Source organism: Pan troglodytes, chromosome 15, assembly GCF_028858775.2.
Source record: "Pan troglodytes isolate AG18354 chromosome 15, NHGRI_mPanTro3-v2.0_pri, whole genome shotgun sequence".
NCBI classification, from domain to species: domain Eukaryota; kingdom Metazoa; phylum Chordata; class Mammalia; order Primates; family Hominidae; genus Pan; species Pan troglodytes.
In genome coordinates this window covers 102977628-102995761 of record NC_072413.2, presented here as the reverse complement: position 1 = coordinate 102995761, position 18134 = coordinate 102977628, and the positions used below count along the sequence as shown (strand labels likewise).

The following is an 18134-nucleotide window of genomic DNA, read 5'->3' as shown; positions in this document are numbered from 1 at the left end:
CACTATGCCCGGGGGGCAGGGCCCCAGCTGGCTTCACTACCCTGCTGGCTGAGCCTGGGAGGGGATAGCACTCCCACTCCATCTGTTCCTGGGCCAGGGCCTCAGGCTTCTTGGACTGGCACCAACAGATTCCCTCTCCCTATGTTTCAGGACACGGATGTTGCTGATGGGTGCAGAGAGACCCCCACGAAAACTCTGGAAGGAGATGGGGACCAAGAGAGACTCATCTCCAAACCCAGGGTGGGGAGAAGCAGGCAGACCCAGAGGGAGAGGCTCTCTTGGCCAAAATTTCAATCCATAAAGAGCAAGCGGGGGCCAGGACCCCAGAGGTCACACAGCTCATCAGAGGCCTACGAGCCCAGGGACGCACATGACGTGTCCCCTACAAGCACAGACACAGAGGCCCAGCTCACGGTGGAGCGCCAAGAGCAGAAGGCAGGGCCGGGCAGCCAGAGGAGGCGGAAGTTCCTCAACCTGAGATTCAGGACAGGCTCAGGACAGGACCCTTCATCGACAGGACAGCCAGGCAGGGGGTCCCAGAGTGGGGTGGGCCGTGCTGGGGTCCTGGAAGAGTTGGGGCCCTGGGGTGTTAGCCTCGAGGACACTGGGGCTGCCACAGGCAGCAGGAGAGAGGAGAGGGCAGAACAGGATCGAGAAGTGATGCCTGCTCAGAGCATGCAGTTGCCCACAGAGCTCGGCGACCCTAGACTTTGCGAGGGAACCCCTCAGGAAGGGGGACTCAGGGCAGCCAGGCTCCACGGAAAGACCCTGGAGGGGCAGGCACAGGAGACAGCAGTGGCCCAGAGGAAGCCCAGGGCCCAGCCAACTCCTGGAATGAGCTGGGAGGGTGAAGGCGAGGGACTGCAGAGCCTGGAAATCGGGATCGCCAGACTGTCCTTGAGAGACACAACCGAAGGAGGCACACAGATTGGCCCACCAGAAATTAGGGTGCGAATACACGATTTAAAGACACCAAAATTTGCATTTTCCACAGAAAAAGAGCCAGAAGGAGAAAGGCGCCTTAGTACCCCACAGCGAGGGAAGAGACAGGATGCGTCCTCAAAAGCGGGTACTGGCCTGAAGGGTGAGGAGGTGGAAGGAGCAGGGTGGGTGCCGGGCAGGGAACCACCCACACATGCAGAAGCACAGGAGGGTGAAGGAGATGGAGAGGAAGGACTACAGAGGACAGGGATCACTGAGGAACAGGACAAGGGCGGGGAAGACACAGAAGGACAGATAAGAATGCCCAAGTTCAAGATACCCTCCTTAGGATGGTCGCCAAGCAAGCACACAAAGACAGGCAGAGAAAAAGCCACAGAAGACACAGAGCAGGGAAAGGAAGGAGAGGCCACAGCAACAGCTGATAGAAGAGAACAGAGACGCACAGAGGAAGGATTAAAAGACAAAGAAGACAGTGACTCAATGACAAACACAACAAAAATACAACTAATACACGACGAAAAACGCTTAAAAAAGGAACAAATTCTGAAAGAAAAGGAAGTGGCCACCAAAGACAGCAAGTTCAAAATGCCCAAGTTCAAGATGCCATCGTTTGGGGCTTCAGCCCCAGTCAAGTCCATGGAGGCCTCGGTGGATGTGTCTGCGCTGAAGGTGGAGGCCGACGTGAGCCTCCCCTCCATGCAGGGGGACCTCAAGACTACTGACCTCAGTGTTCAGACCCCTTCCGCTCACCTGGAGGTCCAGGACGGCCAAGTGGACATGAAACTCTCGGAGGGCCCCCTGCCTGAGGGAGCCAGCCTCAAAGGGCACCTCCCCAAGGTGCAGAGGCCCAGTTTGAAGATGCCCAAAGTGGACCTCAAGGGCCCCAAGCTGGACCTGAAAGGTCCCAAGGCAGACATCACGGCCTGCGACGTGGACGTGTCTCTGCCCAGGGTGGAGGTGGACGTCCAGGCCCCGGGCGCCAAGCTGGATGGTGCACAGCTGGAGGGGGACCTGTCCCTGGCCGAAAAGGACTTGACTGCCAAAGACAGGAAGTTCAAAATGTCCAAGTTCAAGATGCCCTCCTTTGGGGTGTCGGCCCCAGGCAAGTCCATGGAGGACTCGGTGGATGTGTCTGCGCCGAAGGTGGAGGCCGACGTGAGCCTCTCCTCCATGCAGGGGGACCTCAAGGCCACTGACCTCAGCGTTCAGCCCCCTTCCGCTGACCTGGAAGTCCAGGCTGGCCAAGTGGATGTGAAAATCCCGGAGGGCCCCGTGCCTGAGGGAGCCGGCCCCAAAGTGCACCTGCCCAAAGTGGAGATGCCCAGTTTCAAGATGCCCAAGGTGGACCTCAAGGGCCCCCAGATAGATGTTAAGGGCCCCAAGCTGGACCTGAAAGGCCCCAAGGCGGAAGTGACAGCCCCCGATGTCGAGGTGTCTCTGCCCAGCATGGAGGTGGATGTCCAGGCCCCGAAGGCCAAGCTGGATGGTGCGCGGCTGGAGGGGGACCTGTCCCTGGCCGACAAGGACGTGACTGCCAAAGACAGCAAGTTCAAAATGCCCAAGTTCAAGATGCCATCATTCGGGGTATCGGCCCCAGGCAAGTCCATCGAGCCCTCGGTGGATGTGTCTGCGCCGAAGGTGGAGGCTGATGTGAGCCTCCCCTCCATGCAGGAGGAACTCAAGACCACTGACCTCAGCATTCAGCCCCCTTCCGCTGACCTGAAGGTCCAGGCTGGCCAGGTGGATGTGAAACTCCCAGAGGGCTACATGCCCAAAGGAACTGGCCTCAAAGGGCACCTGCCCAAGGTGCAGGTGCCCAGTTTCAAGATGCCCAGAGTGGATCTCAAGGGCCCCCAGATAGACGTCAAAGGCCCCAAGCTGGACCTGAAAGGCCCCAAGGCAGAGGTGACGGCCCCCGACGTGGAGGTGTCTCTGCCCAGCGTGGAGGTGGACATCGAGGCCCCGGGAGCCAAGCTGGACAGTGCACGGCTGGAAGGGGACCTGTCCCTGGCCGACAAGGATGTGACTGCCAAAGACAGCAGGTTCAAAATGCCCAAGTTCAAGATGCCGTCGTTCGGAGCGTCAGCCCCAGGCAAGTCCATCGAGGCCTCGGTGGATGTGTCTATGCCGAAGGTGGAGGCCGACGTGAGCCTTCCCTCCATGCAGGGGGACCTCAAGACCACTGACCTCAGCATTCAGCCCCCTTCCGCTGACCTGGAGGTCCACGCTGGCCAGGTGGACGTGAAGCTCCTGGAGGGCCACGTGCCTGAGGGAGCCGGCTTCAAAGGGCACCTGCCCAAGGTGCAGATGCCTAGATTGAAGATGCCCAAAGTGGACCTCAAGGGCCCCCAGGTGGAAGTCAGGGGCCCCAAGCTGGACCTGAAAGGTCCCAAGGCAGAGGTGACGGCCCACGACGTGGCTGTGTCTCTGCCCAGTGTGGAGGTGGACATCCAGGCCCCGGGAGCCAAGTTGGATGGCGCACAGCTGGAGGAGGACATGTCCCTGGCTGACAAGGACATGACTACCAAAGACAGCAAGTTCAAAATGCCCAAGTTCAAGATGCCCTCCTTCGGGGTGTCTGCCCCAGGCAAGTCCATCGAGGCCTCCGTGGACCTGTCTGCACCCAAGGTGGAGGCCGACATGAGCCTCCCCTCCATGCAGGGGGACCTCAAGACCACTGACCTCAGCATTCAGCCCCCTTCCACTGACCTGGAGCTCCAGGCTGGCCAATTGGACGTGAAACTCCCGGAGGGCCCCGTGCCCGAGGGAGCCGGCCTCAAAGGGCACCTGCCCAAGCTTCAGATGCCCAGTTTCAAGGTGCCCAAATTGGACCTCAAGGGCCCTGAAATAGACATCAAGGGCCCGAAGCTGGACCTAAAAGACCCCAAGGTGGAAGTCACAGCCCCTGATGTGGAGGTTTCTCTGCCCAGTGTGGAGGTGGACGTTGAGGCCCCAGGAGCCAAGCTGGATGGTGCACAGCTGGAGGAGGACATGTCCCTGGCTGACAAGGACATGACTACCAAAGACAGCAAGTTCAAAATGCCCAAGTTCAAGATGCCCTCCTTCGGGGTGTCTGCCCCAGGCAAGTCCATCGAGGCCTCAGTGGATGTGTCTGCGCTGAAGGTGGAGGCCGACGTGAGCCTCCCCTCCATGCAGGGGGACCTCAAGGCCACTGACCTGAGCATACAGCCCCCTTCCGCTGACCTGGAGGTCCATGCTGGCCAAGTGGACGTGAAACTCCCGGAGGGCCCTGTGTCCGAGGGAGCCGGACTCAAAGGGCACCTGCCCAAAGTGCGGATGCCCAGTTTCAAGATGCCCAAAGTGGACCTCAAGGGCCCCCAGATAGATGTTAAGGGCCCCAAGCTGGACCTGAAAGGCCCCAAGGCGGAAGTGACAGCCCCTGATGTGAAGATGTCTCTGTCCAGCATGGAGGTGGACGTCCAGGCCCCGAGAGCAAAGCTGGATGGTGCGCAGCTGGAGGGGGACCTGTCCCTGGCTGACAAGGAGGTGACTGCCAAAGACAGCAAGTTCAAAATGCCCAAGTTCAAGATGCCATCATTCGGGGTATCGGCCCCAGGCAAGTCCATCGAGGCCTCGGTGGATGTGTCTGAGCCGAAGGTGGAAGCTGATGTGAGCCTCCCCTCCATGCAGGGGGACCTCAAGACCACTGACCTCAGCATTCAGTCCCCTTCCGCCGACCTGGAGGTCCAGGCTGGCCAAGTGGACGTGAAACTCCCGGAGGGCCCTGTGTCCGAGGGAGCCGGCTTCAAAGGGCACCTCCCCAAGGCGCAGATGCCCAGTTTGAAGATGCCCAAAGTGGCCCTCAAGGGCCCCCAGATGGACGTCAAGGGCCCCAAGCTGGACCTGAAAGGCCCCAAGGCGGAGGTGATGGCCCCCAATGTGGAGGTGTCTCTGCCCAGCGTGGAGGTGGACGTCGAGGCCCAGGGAGCCAAGCTGGACAGTGTGCGGCTGGAGGGTGACCTGTCCCTGGCCGACAAGGATGTGAGTGCCAAAGACAGCAAGTTCAAAATGCCCAAGTTCAAGATGCCGTCGTTTGGGGTGTCTGCCCCAGGCAAGTCCATTGAGGCCTCGGTGGATGTGTCTGCGCCGAAGGTGGAGGCCGACGTGAGCCTCCCCTCCATGCAGGGGGACCTCAAGACCACGGAACTCTGCATTCCGCTCTCTTCTGCAGACCTGGAGGTCCAGGCTGGCCAAGTGGACATGAAGCTCCCAGAGGGCCAGGTGCCCAAGGGAGCTGGCCTCAAAGGGCACTTGCCCAAGGTGGAGATGCCCAGTTTCAAGATGCCCAAAGTGGACCTCAAGGGCCCCCAGACGGATGTTAAGGGCCCCAAGCTGGACCTGAAAGGCCCCAAGGCGGAAGTGACAGCCCCCGATGTGGAGGTGTCTCTGTCCAGCATGGAGGTGGATGTCCAGGCCCGGAAGGCTAAGCTGGATGGTGCGCGGCTGGAGGGAGACCTGTCCCTGGCTGACAAGGACATGACTGCCAAAGACAGCAAGTTCAAAATGCCCAAATTCAAGATGCCGTCGTTCGGGGTATCGGCCCCAGGGAAGTCCATCGAGGCCTCGGTGGATGTGCCTGCACCCAAGGTGGAGGCCGATGTGAGTCTCCCCTCCATGCAGGGGGACCTGAAGACCACTGACCTCAGCATTCAGCCCCCTTCTGCTGACCTGAAGGTCCAGGCTGGCCAGGTGGATGCGAAGCTCCTGGAGGGCCACGTGCCCGAGGGAGCTGGCCTCAAAGGGCACCTGCCCAAGGTGGAGATGCCCAGTTTCAAGATGCCCAAAGTGGACCTCAAGGGCCCCCAGGTGGACATCAAGGGCCCCAAGCTGGACCTAAAAGACCCCAAGGTGGAAGTGAGAGTCCCCGATGTCGAGGTGTCTCTGCCCAGTGTGGAGGTGGACGTCCAGGCCCCGAGAGCCAAGCTGGATAGTGCGCATCTGGAGAGGGACCTGACCCTGGCCGACAAGGACGTGACTGCCAAAGACAGCAAGTTCAAAATGCCCAAGTTCAAGATGCCGTCGTTCGGGGTATCGGCCCCAGGGAAGTCCATCGAGGCCTCGGTGGATGTGTCTGCACCAAAGGTGGAGGCCGACGTGAGTCTCCCCTCCATGCAGGGGGACCTCAAGACCACTGACCTCAGCATTCAGCCCCTTTCCGCCGACGTGAAGGTCCAGGCTGGCCAGGTGGACGTGAAACTCCTGGAGTGCCCTGTGCCCGAGGAAGTCGGCCTCAAAGGGCACCTGCCCAAGCTGCAGATGCCCGGTTTCAAGATGCCCAAAATAGATCTCAAGGGCCCCCAGATAGATGTCAAGGGCCCCAAGCTGGACCTGAAAGGCCCCAAGACGGACGTGATGGCCCCCGACGTGGAGGTGTCTCAGCCCAGCGTGGAGGTGGATGTCGAGGCCCTGGGAGCCAAGCTGGATGGTGCGTGGCTGGAGGGGGACCTGTCCGTGGCCGACAAGGATGTGCCTGCCAAAGACAGCAAGTTCAAAATGCCCAAGTTCAAGATGCCGTCGTTCGGGGTGTCTGCGCCAGGCAAGTCCATCGAGGCCTCGGTGGATGTGTCTGCGCCGAAGGTGGAGGCCGACGTGAGCCTCTCCTCCATGCAGGGGGACCTCAAGGCCACTGACCTCAGCATTCAGCCCCCTTCTGCTGACCTGGAGGTCCAGGCTGGCCAAGTGGACGTGAAACTCCCAGAGGGCCCTGTGTCCGAGGGAGCTGGCCTCAAAGGGCACCTGCCCAAGGTGCAGATGCCCAGTTTCAAGATGCCTGAAGTGGACCTCAAGGGCCCCCAGATAGATGTCAAGGGCCCTAAGCTGGACCTGAAAGGCCCCAAGGCGGAAGTGACAGCCCCCGATGTGAAGATGTCTCTGTCCAGCATGGAGGTGGACGTCCAGGCCCCGAGAGCAAAGCTGGATGGTGCGCGGCTGGAGGGGGACCTGTCCCTGGCCGACAAGGGCGTGACAGCCAAAGATAGCAAGTTCAAAATGCCCAAGTTCAAGATACCATCATTCGGGGTGTCGGCCCCAGGCAAGTCCATCGAGGCGTCGGTGGATGTGTCTGAGCTGAAGGTGGAAGCCGACGTGAGCCTCCCCTCCATGCAAGGGGACCTTAAGACCACTGACATCAGCATTCAGCCCCCTTCCGCCCAACTGGAGGTCCAGGCTGGCCAGGTGGATGTGAAACTCCCAGAGGGCCACGTTCCCGAGGGAGCCGGCCTCAAAGGGCACCTGCCCAAGGTGCAGATGCCCAGTTTCAAGATGCCTGAAGTGGACCTCAAGGGCCCCCAGATAGATGTTAAGGGCCCCAAGCTGGACCTGAAAGGCCCCAAGGCGGAGGTGACGGCCCCCGACGTGGAGGTGTCTCTGCCCAGCGTGGAGGTGGATGTCAAGGCCCCGAGAGCAAAGCTGGATGGTGCACGGCTGGAGGGTGACCTGTCCCTGGCCGACAAGGATGTGCCTGCCAAAGACAGCAAGTTCAAAATGCCCAAGTTCAAGATGCCGTCGTTCGGGGTGTCTGCCCCAGGCAAGTCCATTGAGGTCTCGGTGGATGTGTTTGCTCCGAAGGTGGAGGCCGACGTGAGCCTCCCCTCCATGCAGGGGGACCTGAAGACCACTGACATCAGCATTGAGCCCCCCTCCGCCCAACTGGAGGTCCAGGCTGGCCAGATGGACGTGAAGCTCCCAGAGGGCCATGTTCCTGAGGGAGCCGGCCTCAAAGGGCACCTGCCCAAGGTGCAGATGCCCAGTCTCAAGATGCCCATAGTGGATCGCAAGGGCCTCCAGATAGATGTCAAGGGCCGCAAGCTGGACCTGAAAGGCCCGAAGACGGACGTGACGGCCCCCGACGTGGAGGTGTCTCAGCCCGGCATGGAGGTGGACGTCGAGGCCCCAGGAGCCAAGCTGGATGGTGCACGGCTGGAGGGGGACCTGTCCCTGGCCGACAAGGATGTGACTGCCAAAGACAGCAAGTTCAAAATGCCCAAATTCAAGATGCCGTCGTTCAGGGTGTCTGCCCCAGGCAAGTCCATCGAGGCCTCGGTGGATGTGTCTGCGCCGAAGGTGGAGGCCGACATGAGCCTCCCTTCCATGCAGGGGGACCTCAAGACCACTGACCTCAGCATTCAGCTCCCTTCTGCAGACCTGGAGGTCCAGGCTGGCCAGGTGGATGTGAAGCTCCCGGAGGGCCACGTGCCCGAGGGAGCTGGCCTCAAAGGGCACCTGCCCAAGGTGGAGATGCCCAGTTTCAAGATGCCCAAAGTGGACCTCAAGGGCCCCCAGGTGGACATCAAGGGCCCCAAGCTGGACCTAAAAGTCCCCAAGGCGGAAGTCACAGCCCCTGATGTGGAGGTGTCTCTGCCCAGCGTGGAGGTGGACGTCCAGGCCCCGAGAGCCAAGCTGGATGGTGCACGGCTGGAGGGAGACCTGTCCCTGGCCGAAAAGGATGTGACTGCCAAAGACAGCAAGTTCAAAATGCCCAAGTTCAAGATGCCCTCCTTCGGGGTGTCGGCCCCAGGCAGGTCCATCGAGGCCTCGCTGGATGTGTCTGCGCCGAAGGTGGAGGCTGACGTGAGCCTCTCCTCCATGCAGGGGGACCTCAAGGCCACTGACCTCAGCGTTCAGCCCCCTTCCGCTGACCTGGAGGTCCAGGCTGTCCAAGTGGATGTGGAACTCCTGGAGGGCCCCGTGCCTGAGGGAGCCGGCCTCAAAGGGCACCTGCCCAAAGTGGAGATGCCCAGTTTAAAGATGCCCAAAGTGGACCTCAAGGGCCCCCAGATAGATGTTAAGGGCCCCAAGCTGGACCTGAAAGGCCCCAAGGCAGAAGTGAGAGTCCCCGATGTCGAGGTGTCTCTGCCCAGCGTGGAGGTGGATATCCAGGCCCCGAAGGCCAAGCTGGATGCTGGGCGGCTGGAGGGAGACCTGTCCCTGGCTGACAAGGACGTGACTGCCAAAGACAGCAAGTTCAAAATGCCAAAATTCAAGATGCCGTCGTTCAGGGTATCGGCCCCAGGGAAGTCCATGGAGGCCTCGGTGGATGTGTCTGCACCCAAGGTGGAGGCCGACGTGAGTCTCCCCTCCACGCAGGGGGACCTGAAGACCACTGACCTCAGCATTCAGCCCCCTTCTGCCGACCTGAAGGTCCAGGCTGGCCAGGTGGACGTGAAACTCCTGGAGGGCCACGTGCCCGAGGAAGCCGGCCTCAAAGGACACCTGCCCAAGATGCAGACGCCCAGTTTAAAGATGCCCAAAGTGGACCTCAAGGGCCCTGAAATAGACATCAAGGGCCCCAAGCTGGACCTAAAAGACCCCAAGGTGGAAGTGACAGCCCCTGATGTGGAGGTTTCTCTGCCCAGCGTGGAGGTGGACGTCGAGGCCCCAGGAGCCAAGCTGGATGGTGCACGGCTGGAGGGGGACATGTCCCTGGCCGACAAGGACGTGACAGCCAAAGACAGCAAGTTCAAAATGCCCAAGTTCAGGATGCCGTCGTTCGGGGTGACTGCCGCAGGCATGTCCATGGAGGCATCAGTGGATGTGACCGCGCCGAAGGTGGAGGCCGATGTGAGCCTCCCTTCCATGCAGGGGGACCTCAAGGCCACTGACCTGAGCATACAGCCCCCTTCCGCTGACCTGGAGGTCCAGGCTGGCCAAGTGGACGTGAAACTCCCAGAGGGCCCCGTGCCCGAGGGAGCCAGCCTCAAAGGGCACCTGCCCAAGTTGCAGATGCCCAGTTTCAAGATGCCCAAAGTGGACCTCAAGGGCCCCCAGATAGATGTTAAGGGCCCCAAGCTGGACCTGAAAGGCCCCAAGGCGGAAGTGACAGCCCCTGATGTGAAGATGTCTCTGTCCAGCATGGAGGTGGACGTCCAGGCCCCGAGAGCAAAGCTGGATGGTGCGCAGCTGGAGGGGGACCTGTCCGTGGCCGACAAGGATGTGACTGCCAAAGACAGCAAGTTCAAAATGCCCAAGTTCAAGATGCCGTCGTTCGGGGTGTCGGCCCCAGGCAAGTCCATCGAGGCGTCCGTGGATGTGTCTGAGCTGAAGGCGGAAGCCGACGTGAGCCTCCCCTCCATGCAGGGGGACCTCAAGACCACTGACCTCAGCATTCAGTCCCCTTCCGCCGACCTGGAGGTCCAGGCTGGCCAAGTGGACATGAAACTCCCGGAGGGCCCCCTGCCCGAGGGAGCCAGCCTCAAAGGGCACCTGCCCAAGGTGCAGATGCCCAGTTTGAAGATGCCCAAAGTGGCCCTCAAGGGCCCCCAGGTGGATGTCAAGGGCCCCAAGCTGGACCTGAAAGGCCCCAAGGCGGAGGTGATGGCCCCCGACGTGGAAGTGTCTCTGCCCAGCGTGGAGGTGGACGTCGAGGCCCGGGGAGCCAAGCTGGACAGTGCGCGGCTGGAGGGTGACCTGTCCCTAGCCGACAAGGATGTGCCTGCCAAAGACAGCAAGTTCAAAATGCCCAAGTTCAAGATGCCGTCGTTCGGGGTGTCTGCCCCAGGCAAGTCCATCGAGGCCTCGTTGGATGTGTCTGCGCCGAAGGTGGAGGCTGACGTGAGCCTCCCCTCCATGCAGGGGGACCTGAAGACCACTGACCTCAGCATTCAGCCCCCTTCCGCTGATCTGGAGGTCCAGGCTGGCCAAGAGGATGTGAAACTCCAAGAAGGCCCCGTGCACGAGGGAGCCGGCCTCAAAGGGCACCTGCCCAAGGTGCAGATGCCCCGTTTCAAGGTACCCAAAGTGGACCTCAAGGGTCCCCAGATAGACGTTAATGTCCCCAAGCTGGACCTGAAAGGCCCCAAGGTGGAGGTGACGGCCCCCAACCTGGACGTGTCTCTGCCCAGCATGGAGGTGGACATCCAAGCCCCAGGAGCCAAGCTGGACGGTACGCGGCTGGAGGGGGACCTGTCCCTGGCTGACAAGGACGTGACTGCCAAAGACAGCAAGTTGAAAATGCCCAAGTTCAAGATGCCATCCTTTGGGATGTTGTCCCCAGGCAAGTCCATCGAGGTCTCGGTGGATGTGTCTGCGCCGAAGATGGAGGCCGACATGAGCCTTCCCTCCATGCAGGGGGACCTCAAGACCACTGACCTCCGCATTCAGGCCCCTTCCGCCGACCTGGAGGTCCAGGCTGGCCAGGTGGACTTGAAACTTCCAGAAGGCCACATGCCCGAGGTAGCCGGCCTCAAAGGGCACCTGCCCAAGGTGCAGATGCCCAGTTTCAAGATGCCCAAAGTGGACCTCAAGGGCCCCAAGCTGGACCTGAAAGGCCCAGAGGCAGAGGTGATGGCCCCCGACGTGGAGGTGTCTCTGCCCAGTGTGGAGATGGACGTCCAGGCCCCAGGATCCATGCTGGATGGTGTGCAGCTTGAGGGGGACCTGTCCCTGGCCCACGAGGATGTAGCTGGGAAAGACAGTAAGTTTCAAGGGCCAAAACTGAGCACGTCTGGTTTTGAATGGTCGTCAAAGAAAGTTTCCATGTCTTCCTCTGAAATCGAAGGAAATGTTACATTCCATGAGAAGACTTCCGCATTTCCCGTTGTGGAATCTGTTGTTCATGAAGGTGATCTTCATGATCCATCTCGCGATGGTAACTTGGGGCTTGCTGTTGGAGAAGTTGGAATGGATTCAAAGTTTAAGAAACTGCATTTTAAAGTGCCCAAAGTTTCATTTTCTTCTACCAAAACTCCTAAAGATAGTTTAGTCCCAGGTGCAAAGTCTAGCATAGGTCTTTCCACGATTCCTTTATCATCTTCAGAATCCTCAAGTTTTGAATTACAACAGGTTTCGGCTTGTTCAGAGCCATCCATGCAGATGCCTAAGGTGGGTTTGGCTGGGTTTCCATCATCCCGGCTTGATCTCACTGGTCCTCACTTTGAATCTTCTATTCTCTCTCCCTGTGAGGATGTTACACTTACAAAATACCAGGTGACTGTTCCCAGAGCTGTCTTGGCCCCTGAGCTCGCTCTGGAAATTCCTTCTGGGTCTCAGGCTGATATTTCTCTTCCCAAGACAGAGTGCTCTGCTGACCTGCAGCCTCCAGAGGGAGTTCCAACATCTCAAGCTGAGAGTCACTCTGGCCCACTGAATTCCATGATTCCTGTTTCTCTTGGTCAGGTGTCTTTTCCTAAATTCTATAAACCAAAGTTTGTGTTTTCAGTCCCCCAAATGGCAGTTCCTGAGGGAGACCTACATGCAGCAGTGGGTGCCCCAGTCATGTCTCCTCTTAGCCCTGGAGAAGGAGTGCAGTGCCCCTTGCCAAGCACCCAGCTGCCATCCCTAGGCACCTCTGTGTCCCAGAGCCCAGAAGAGCTTGTGGCCTCCTTGCAGACATCAGTAGTGGCCCCTGGAGAAGCCCCTTCTGAAGATGCTGACCACGAAGGGAAAGGGAGTCCCTTGAAAATGCCTAAGATTAAGCTTCCATCATTTAGGTGGTCCCCGAAGAAGGAAACAGGGCCACAGGTGGACCCAGAATGCAGCGTGGAGGACTCAAAACTCAGCCTGGTTTTAGACAAGGATGAAGTGGCCCCGCAGTCTGCCATCCACATGGATCTGCCTCCTGAGAGGGATGGAGAGAAGGGGAGGAGCACAAAGCCTGGCTTTGCCATGCCAAAACTTGCACTTCCCAAAATGAAGGCTTCTAAGAGTGGGGTCAGCCTGCCACAGAGAGACGTGGATCCTTCCCTTTCTAGTGCCACAGCAGGGGGTAGCTTTCAAGACACAGAAAAGGCCAGCAGTGACGGTGGTAGGGGAGGACTTGGTGCAACAGCAAGTGCCACAGGAAGTGAGGGTGTGAACCTCCACCGGCCACAGGTCCGCATTCCCAGTTTGGGCTTTGCCAAACCTGATCTCAGATCCTCCAAGGCCAAGGTGGAGGTGAGCCAGCCTGAAGCTGACCTGCCTCTTCCCAAACATGATCTGTCTACCGAAGGTGACAGCAGAGGATGTGGGCTCGGGGATGTCCCAGCGAGCCAGCCTTGTGGGGAGGGGATAGCCCCCACACCTGAAGATCCCCTCCAGCCATCCTGTAGAAAACCAGATGCTGAAGTCCTCACAGTGGAAAGCCCAGAGGAGGAAGCCATGACCAAGGACTCACAGGAAAGCTGGTTTAAAATGCCCAAGTTCCGCATGCCCAGCCTTAGGCGCTCTTTCAAGGACAGAGGCGGGGCTGGAAAGCTGGAAGTGGCTCAGACACAGGCACTGGCAGCAACAGGGGGTGAAGCAGCAGCTAAAGTCAAAGAGTTCCTTGTTTCTGGGTCAAATGTGGAGGCAGCTATGTCCCTACAGCTCCCAGAGGCAGATGCAGAAGTGACAGCTTCTGAGAGCAAATCATCCACAGATATTCTAAGGTGTGATCTTGACAGCACAGGCTTGAAGCTGCACCTCTCCACTGCTGGGATGACTGGGGATGAGCTTTCCACTTCTGAGGTCAGGATCCATCCATCCAAAGGACCTCTCCCTTTTCAGATGCCTGGAATGAGGCTTCCAGAAACCCAGGTTCTTCCAGGAGAAATAGATGAGACTCCTCTTTCCAAGCCAGGACATGACCTTGTCAGCATGGAGGATAAAACAGAGAAATGGTCTTCCCAGCCTGAAGGTCCACTTAAATTGAAAGCTTCAAGTACTGATACGCCATCCCAGATTTCTGTGGTTAATGTAGATCAACTGTGGGAAGATTCTGTCCTAACTGTCAAATTCCCCAAATTAATGGTACCAAGGTTCTCCTTCCCTGCCCCCAGCTCAGAGGATGATGTGTTCATCCCCACTGTGAGGGAAGTGCAGTGTCCAGAGGCCAATATTGATACAGCCCTTTGTAAGGGAAGTCCGGGGCTCTGGGGAGCCAGCATCCTGAAGGCAGGTGCTGGGGTCCCCGGGGAGCAGCCTGTGGACCTTAACCTGCCTTTGGAAGCTCCCCCAATTTCAAAGGTCAGAGTGCATATTCAGGGTGCTCAGGTTGAAAGTCAAGAGGTCACTATACACAGCATAGTGACACCAGAGTTTGTAGATCTCTCAGTACCCAGGACTTTTTCCACTCAGATTGTGCGGGAATCAGAGATCCCCACGTCAGAGATTCAAACACCTTCGTACGGATTTTCCTTATTAAAAGTGAAAATCCCAGAGCCCCACACGCAGGCTAGAGTGTACACAACAATGACTCAACACTCTAGGACTCAGGAGGGCACAGAAGAGGCTCCCATACAAGCCACCCCAGGAGTAGACTCCATTTCTGGAGATCTCCAGCCTGACACTGGAGAACCATTTGAGATGATCTCTTCCAGTGTCAATGTACTGGGACAGCAAACACTCACATTTGAAGTTCCTTCTGGCCACCAGCTTGCAGACAGCTGTTCAGATGAGGAGCCAGCAGAAATTCTTGAGTTTCCCCCTGATGATAGCCAAGAGGCAACCACACCACTGGCAGATGAAGGCAGGGCTCCAAAAGACAAACCAGAAAGTAAAAAATCTGGTCTGCTCTGGTTTTGGCTTCCAAACATTGGGTTTTCCTCTTCTGTTGATGAGACAGGTGTTGATTCCAAAAATGACGTCCAGAGATCTGCTCCCATTCAAACACAGCCTGAGGCACGACCAGAGGCAGAACTGCCTAAAAAACAGGAGAAGGCAGGCTGGTTCCGATTTCCCAAATTAGGGTTCTCCTCATCTCCTACCAAGAAAAGCAAAAGCACCGAAGATGAGGCAGAGCTGGAAGAACAAAAACTTCAAGAAGAAACAATCACCTTTTTCGATGCCCGAGAAAGTTTCTCCCCTGAAGAGAAGGAAGAGGGTGAACTGATCGGGCCTGTGGGCACTGGGCTGGACTCCAGAGTGATGGTGACATCCGCGGCAAGAACAGAGTTAATCCTGCCGGAGCAGGACAGAAAAGCTGATGATGAAGGCAAAGGGTCAGGCCTGGGACCAAATGAAGGCTGAGAGGTATGGCTCGTCAGTACAAGAGAGGTGCAAAAAACTAAGTTGGAAAGTAAAGGCTACACACACATATGGAGCACCCCATCCCACAGCACATTACATCCACCTCACTTCACAGAACTGAGAACAGAGCAGAAATGACCAGAACACCTTTGTCACCATCACACAGCCCTCCTAAAATGGAACCAAAGCTTCCCAGCTCCCTCAAAGCTTTGGATGCAAAGAAGGCACCCTGACTTCCACAAGACACCAGAATTCACACGGTACTCAGAGGCACTGCTGGGGAAGTTTGTTGGTCTTTATTAGATAAATTTCCAGAGACCTGTCCATAATACCCAACAGAACATGACTGTTTCTTTGAGGAAAGGGTTATAATGTCTGTGGTGTACAAGTCGTTTTTGGTATAACTTCTTTCCTGCTGCTGCTGCTTCCCGGCAAACATAGTTTTCCTATTTCAGGCAGAGTGCGGTATATTCCAGGAAACACTGTTTCCTACTCACTTAGCTTACTTCTTTGTTGAATGCCTCACTAATGGCAAGCTTCAAGATGTTTTGGGTGACAATGCACACATGCTGGGCAAAAGGGTGATGGCCAGTGGTTGGCAGCCGGGCCAGCAGAAGCTAGGACATCTGTGAGTTGTCATTCTCATCTATCCATGTCCACTGGCCTGCCAGCATCCGCCAGTGCCTTGCCAGTGTGCACGGTCCCACACTGTGGCCCCTGAGTCCCCTAATGTACACGCTGCAGCCAGAATGCAGATGGAGCTGGCTTGGCTGTTCCCTGGATGGGCAATAAAGAAAGTGCTGCATCCCATGCTGAAGGCTGCTGAGGTCTTCTGTCTCAGGGTCGAAGTTTACCAGGGCTTTCCTCCCACACACTCCTGGTTTCTACTAAGCAGCTCTAGAGAACAGTCAATGAGGAACATTTGAGTGGTTGCCTACATATCATCCATTTGTCCAGGTCCTCCTCTAAGCCAGAGGCTGTGAGGAAGACAAGGAAGACAGGGCTGAGTTCACAGTGTGGCAGGGACACAGACGTACAACCCTTCCTCCCTCCCTCCAGCTGGAGGCAGTGTGGGATGGGAGATGGAGTGCAGAGTGGGGACAGCACAGAAAGGTGCCCTTGGCCATCTTCAGTGGCCCATCCTCAGAAGCTTCCTTCACCACAGAGGCGCTCTTGGGCAGCCCACAGGAAGCAAATCCACGTGGGGTAGCGGATTGAGGTTCAACGGGTTCCCTACAGTCTTTCAGTGGTCAAATCTCTTCCCAGATGCCCCCGCCAGATTCATGGGTATGCAGTGTTCAAGGGGGCAGTTGGAACTTGCCCCCAGCTCCCTCCTGGCCTAGGTGGGCTCCTGGTGAGAAGCACTTATGGCCCCCTGGGGAGGTGGCTGCTCTCATGGCTGTGGGTATGGGAGCAAGAGCTGGGCTGTGAGCCAATCTGGAGGACCGCAGTGCCTGGAGGGTGAAGGCCACTCCGAGGCTACCGCTCGTGCTGCCCTGAGAGGTTCCAGAGGGGTGACAGCTATGGGGTGCAGGAGCCTGGGCAGGGGAGAGGCTGGGTTCTTTCCCCATGCCACCATGGGCATATGTTCCCTGTGCTGAGTTGGGGAGGCCCGTGGGTGTCATCCAAGTTAGGGCACATAGAAGCCTCTAGAAAGTGAACTGACACAGGTCCCCTGGGGGCTCATGAGCAGGGGAAGTAGGAAGGGAAATTTGGTGGACACTCATCCCAGTTAAGCAATGCCATCACCCTCTCCCTTCCCAGGGCTTCCTGCCTTCTCTACTCCAACTTGTGTGTGCCAGACAAGCTAGGTGAGTGCAGCCCAGGGGGAGGAGTCTGCTTGGCTCCATGGGGCTTTTGTCCCTCTCTGATCCAAGAGTCAAGGCCTGGGATAGTGGGGACCTTGGTGCTAGAGGCCAGAGAGACAGCTGTCCCAGCATGTGAGGAGTGGCTGAGCAGCAGGGGCCCCCACAGGGTTCTCGCGTGGCCTTGGTTCTCTGTGTATGAGTTATCTATGCTGCATAAGAACATCACTACAAATTAGCAACTTAAAACAACACACATTTATGATCTCCCAGTTTCTGTGGATCAGGAGCCCAAGTGTGGCTTTGTTGTGTTCTCTGCTCAAGGTCCCATTAGGCTACAATCAAGATGTCAGCTGGGGCTGTGGTCTCCCCTTCAGGTATGACCAGGAAAGCAGCCACTTCTGAAGCTCACGTTGTTGCTAGCCGCACTCAACTCCTTGTGGATGGGATGATTGAGGGCCCCAGTTTCTTGCTAGTTGGGGGCTGGAGGCAACCCCAGTACCCTGCTACATGGGCCTCTTCATAGGACAGCTCATAGCCTAGCAGCTCACTTTTTAAAGCTAGCAAGGGATAGACTGCTATTCCTTGATAATGTTATAATCTTATGTCACATGATCACAAGGTGTCACAGGAGTGACATCCCCTTACCTCTGTATTCTATTGGTTACAACAAGGCACAGGTCCTGCACACACTCAAGGTGAGATCACACAAGGGCATGCATACCAGCAGGTGGGGGTCAAGGGAGCCATTCTAGAGTCTGTCTGCTATAGCCCAGAAGGGGCCACATTGTGGCACCCTCCTGGGGTCTCCCAAGCCTTGTCAAGCTGGATTTCCTTTGGAATAGGCATCTGCCTTGAAGCAGGCCTCTGTCAGTGCCACTGAGGTGTGACTGCCAGTCCCCAGGTGTGTGGAAAGAGGCCTTTCACTGGCTGAGGGCCACCAGCCAGTTGTCCAAATCACAGCCTGGAGCACAGAGCCCTCCTAGAACATAGTTGGCAGGCCAAGAGAGCAGGCCAAGTGCTCTGAGACACATTCAGGTATAAGGCCAAGAACCAGGGAGCAAACCCACATGTGCAACCCTGGAGGGCAGAGCTTAGTCTGGGATGATATCGGCTTCTGAGCCAGGTGTTGCCACGAAGCTTTTTGCCAGATGGTTACTGAGGAGATATGGAGCATGAATGAGGGATAGGAAGCCACAGGGAGCAGCCACTGCAACTGCCAGAGCTTGGCTTGGCCAAGTGCAGCTCACATACAAAGCAGCCCCCAGAGGCTCCTGAAGGCCTTGCAGGGCTATGTGGATCCCTATCCCCCCTGCAGCATCTGCAGCAAGCTTTTCACAAGCTTGGGCAGGGAGGCAGGATGGGTGTAGGAGACTTTCTGCACAGACAGAATGCTGAAGTCTAAGGTGTCCTTTAGATGGGGGAAGTATGAGGTCACCAATC

The 18134-nt window shown here is 57.6% G+C and overlaps 1 protein-coding gene across 3 annotated transcripts in view; it reads left to right on the top strand.

The window, feature by feature from the left end:
* AHNAK2 (AHNAK nucleoprotein 2) overlaps positions 1-15696 on the top strand; it is a 39214-nt gene extending 23518 nt beyond the window's left edge. For all 3 annotated transcript variants that reach the window (XM_016926824.4, XM_063793151.1, XM_016926825.4), the window contains one exon: positions 151-15696. In XM_016926824.4, coding sequence (XP_016782313.4) covers positions 151-14886 — 14736 coding nt within the window. In that variant the 3' untranslated portion in view covers positions 14887-15696. The remainder of the gene's footprint in view (positions 1-150) is intronic.
* The last annotated feature ends 2438 nt before the right edge of the window (positions 15697-18134 follow it).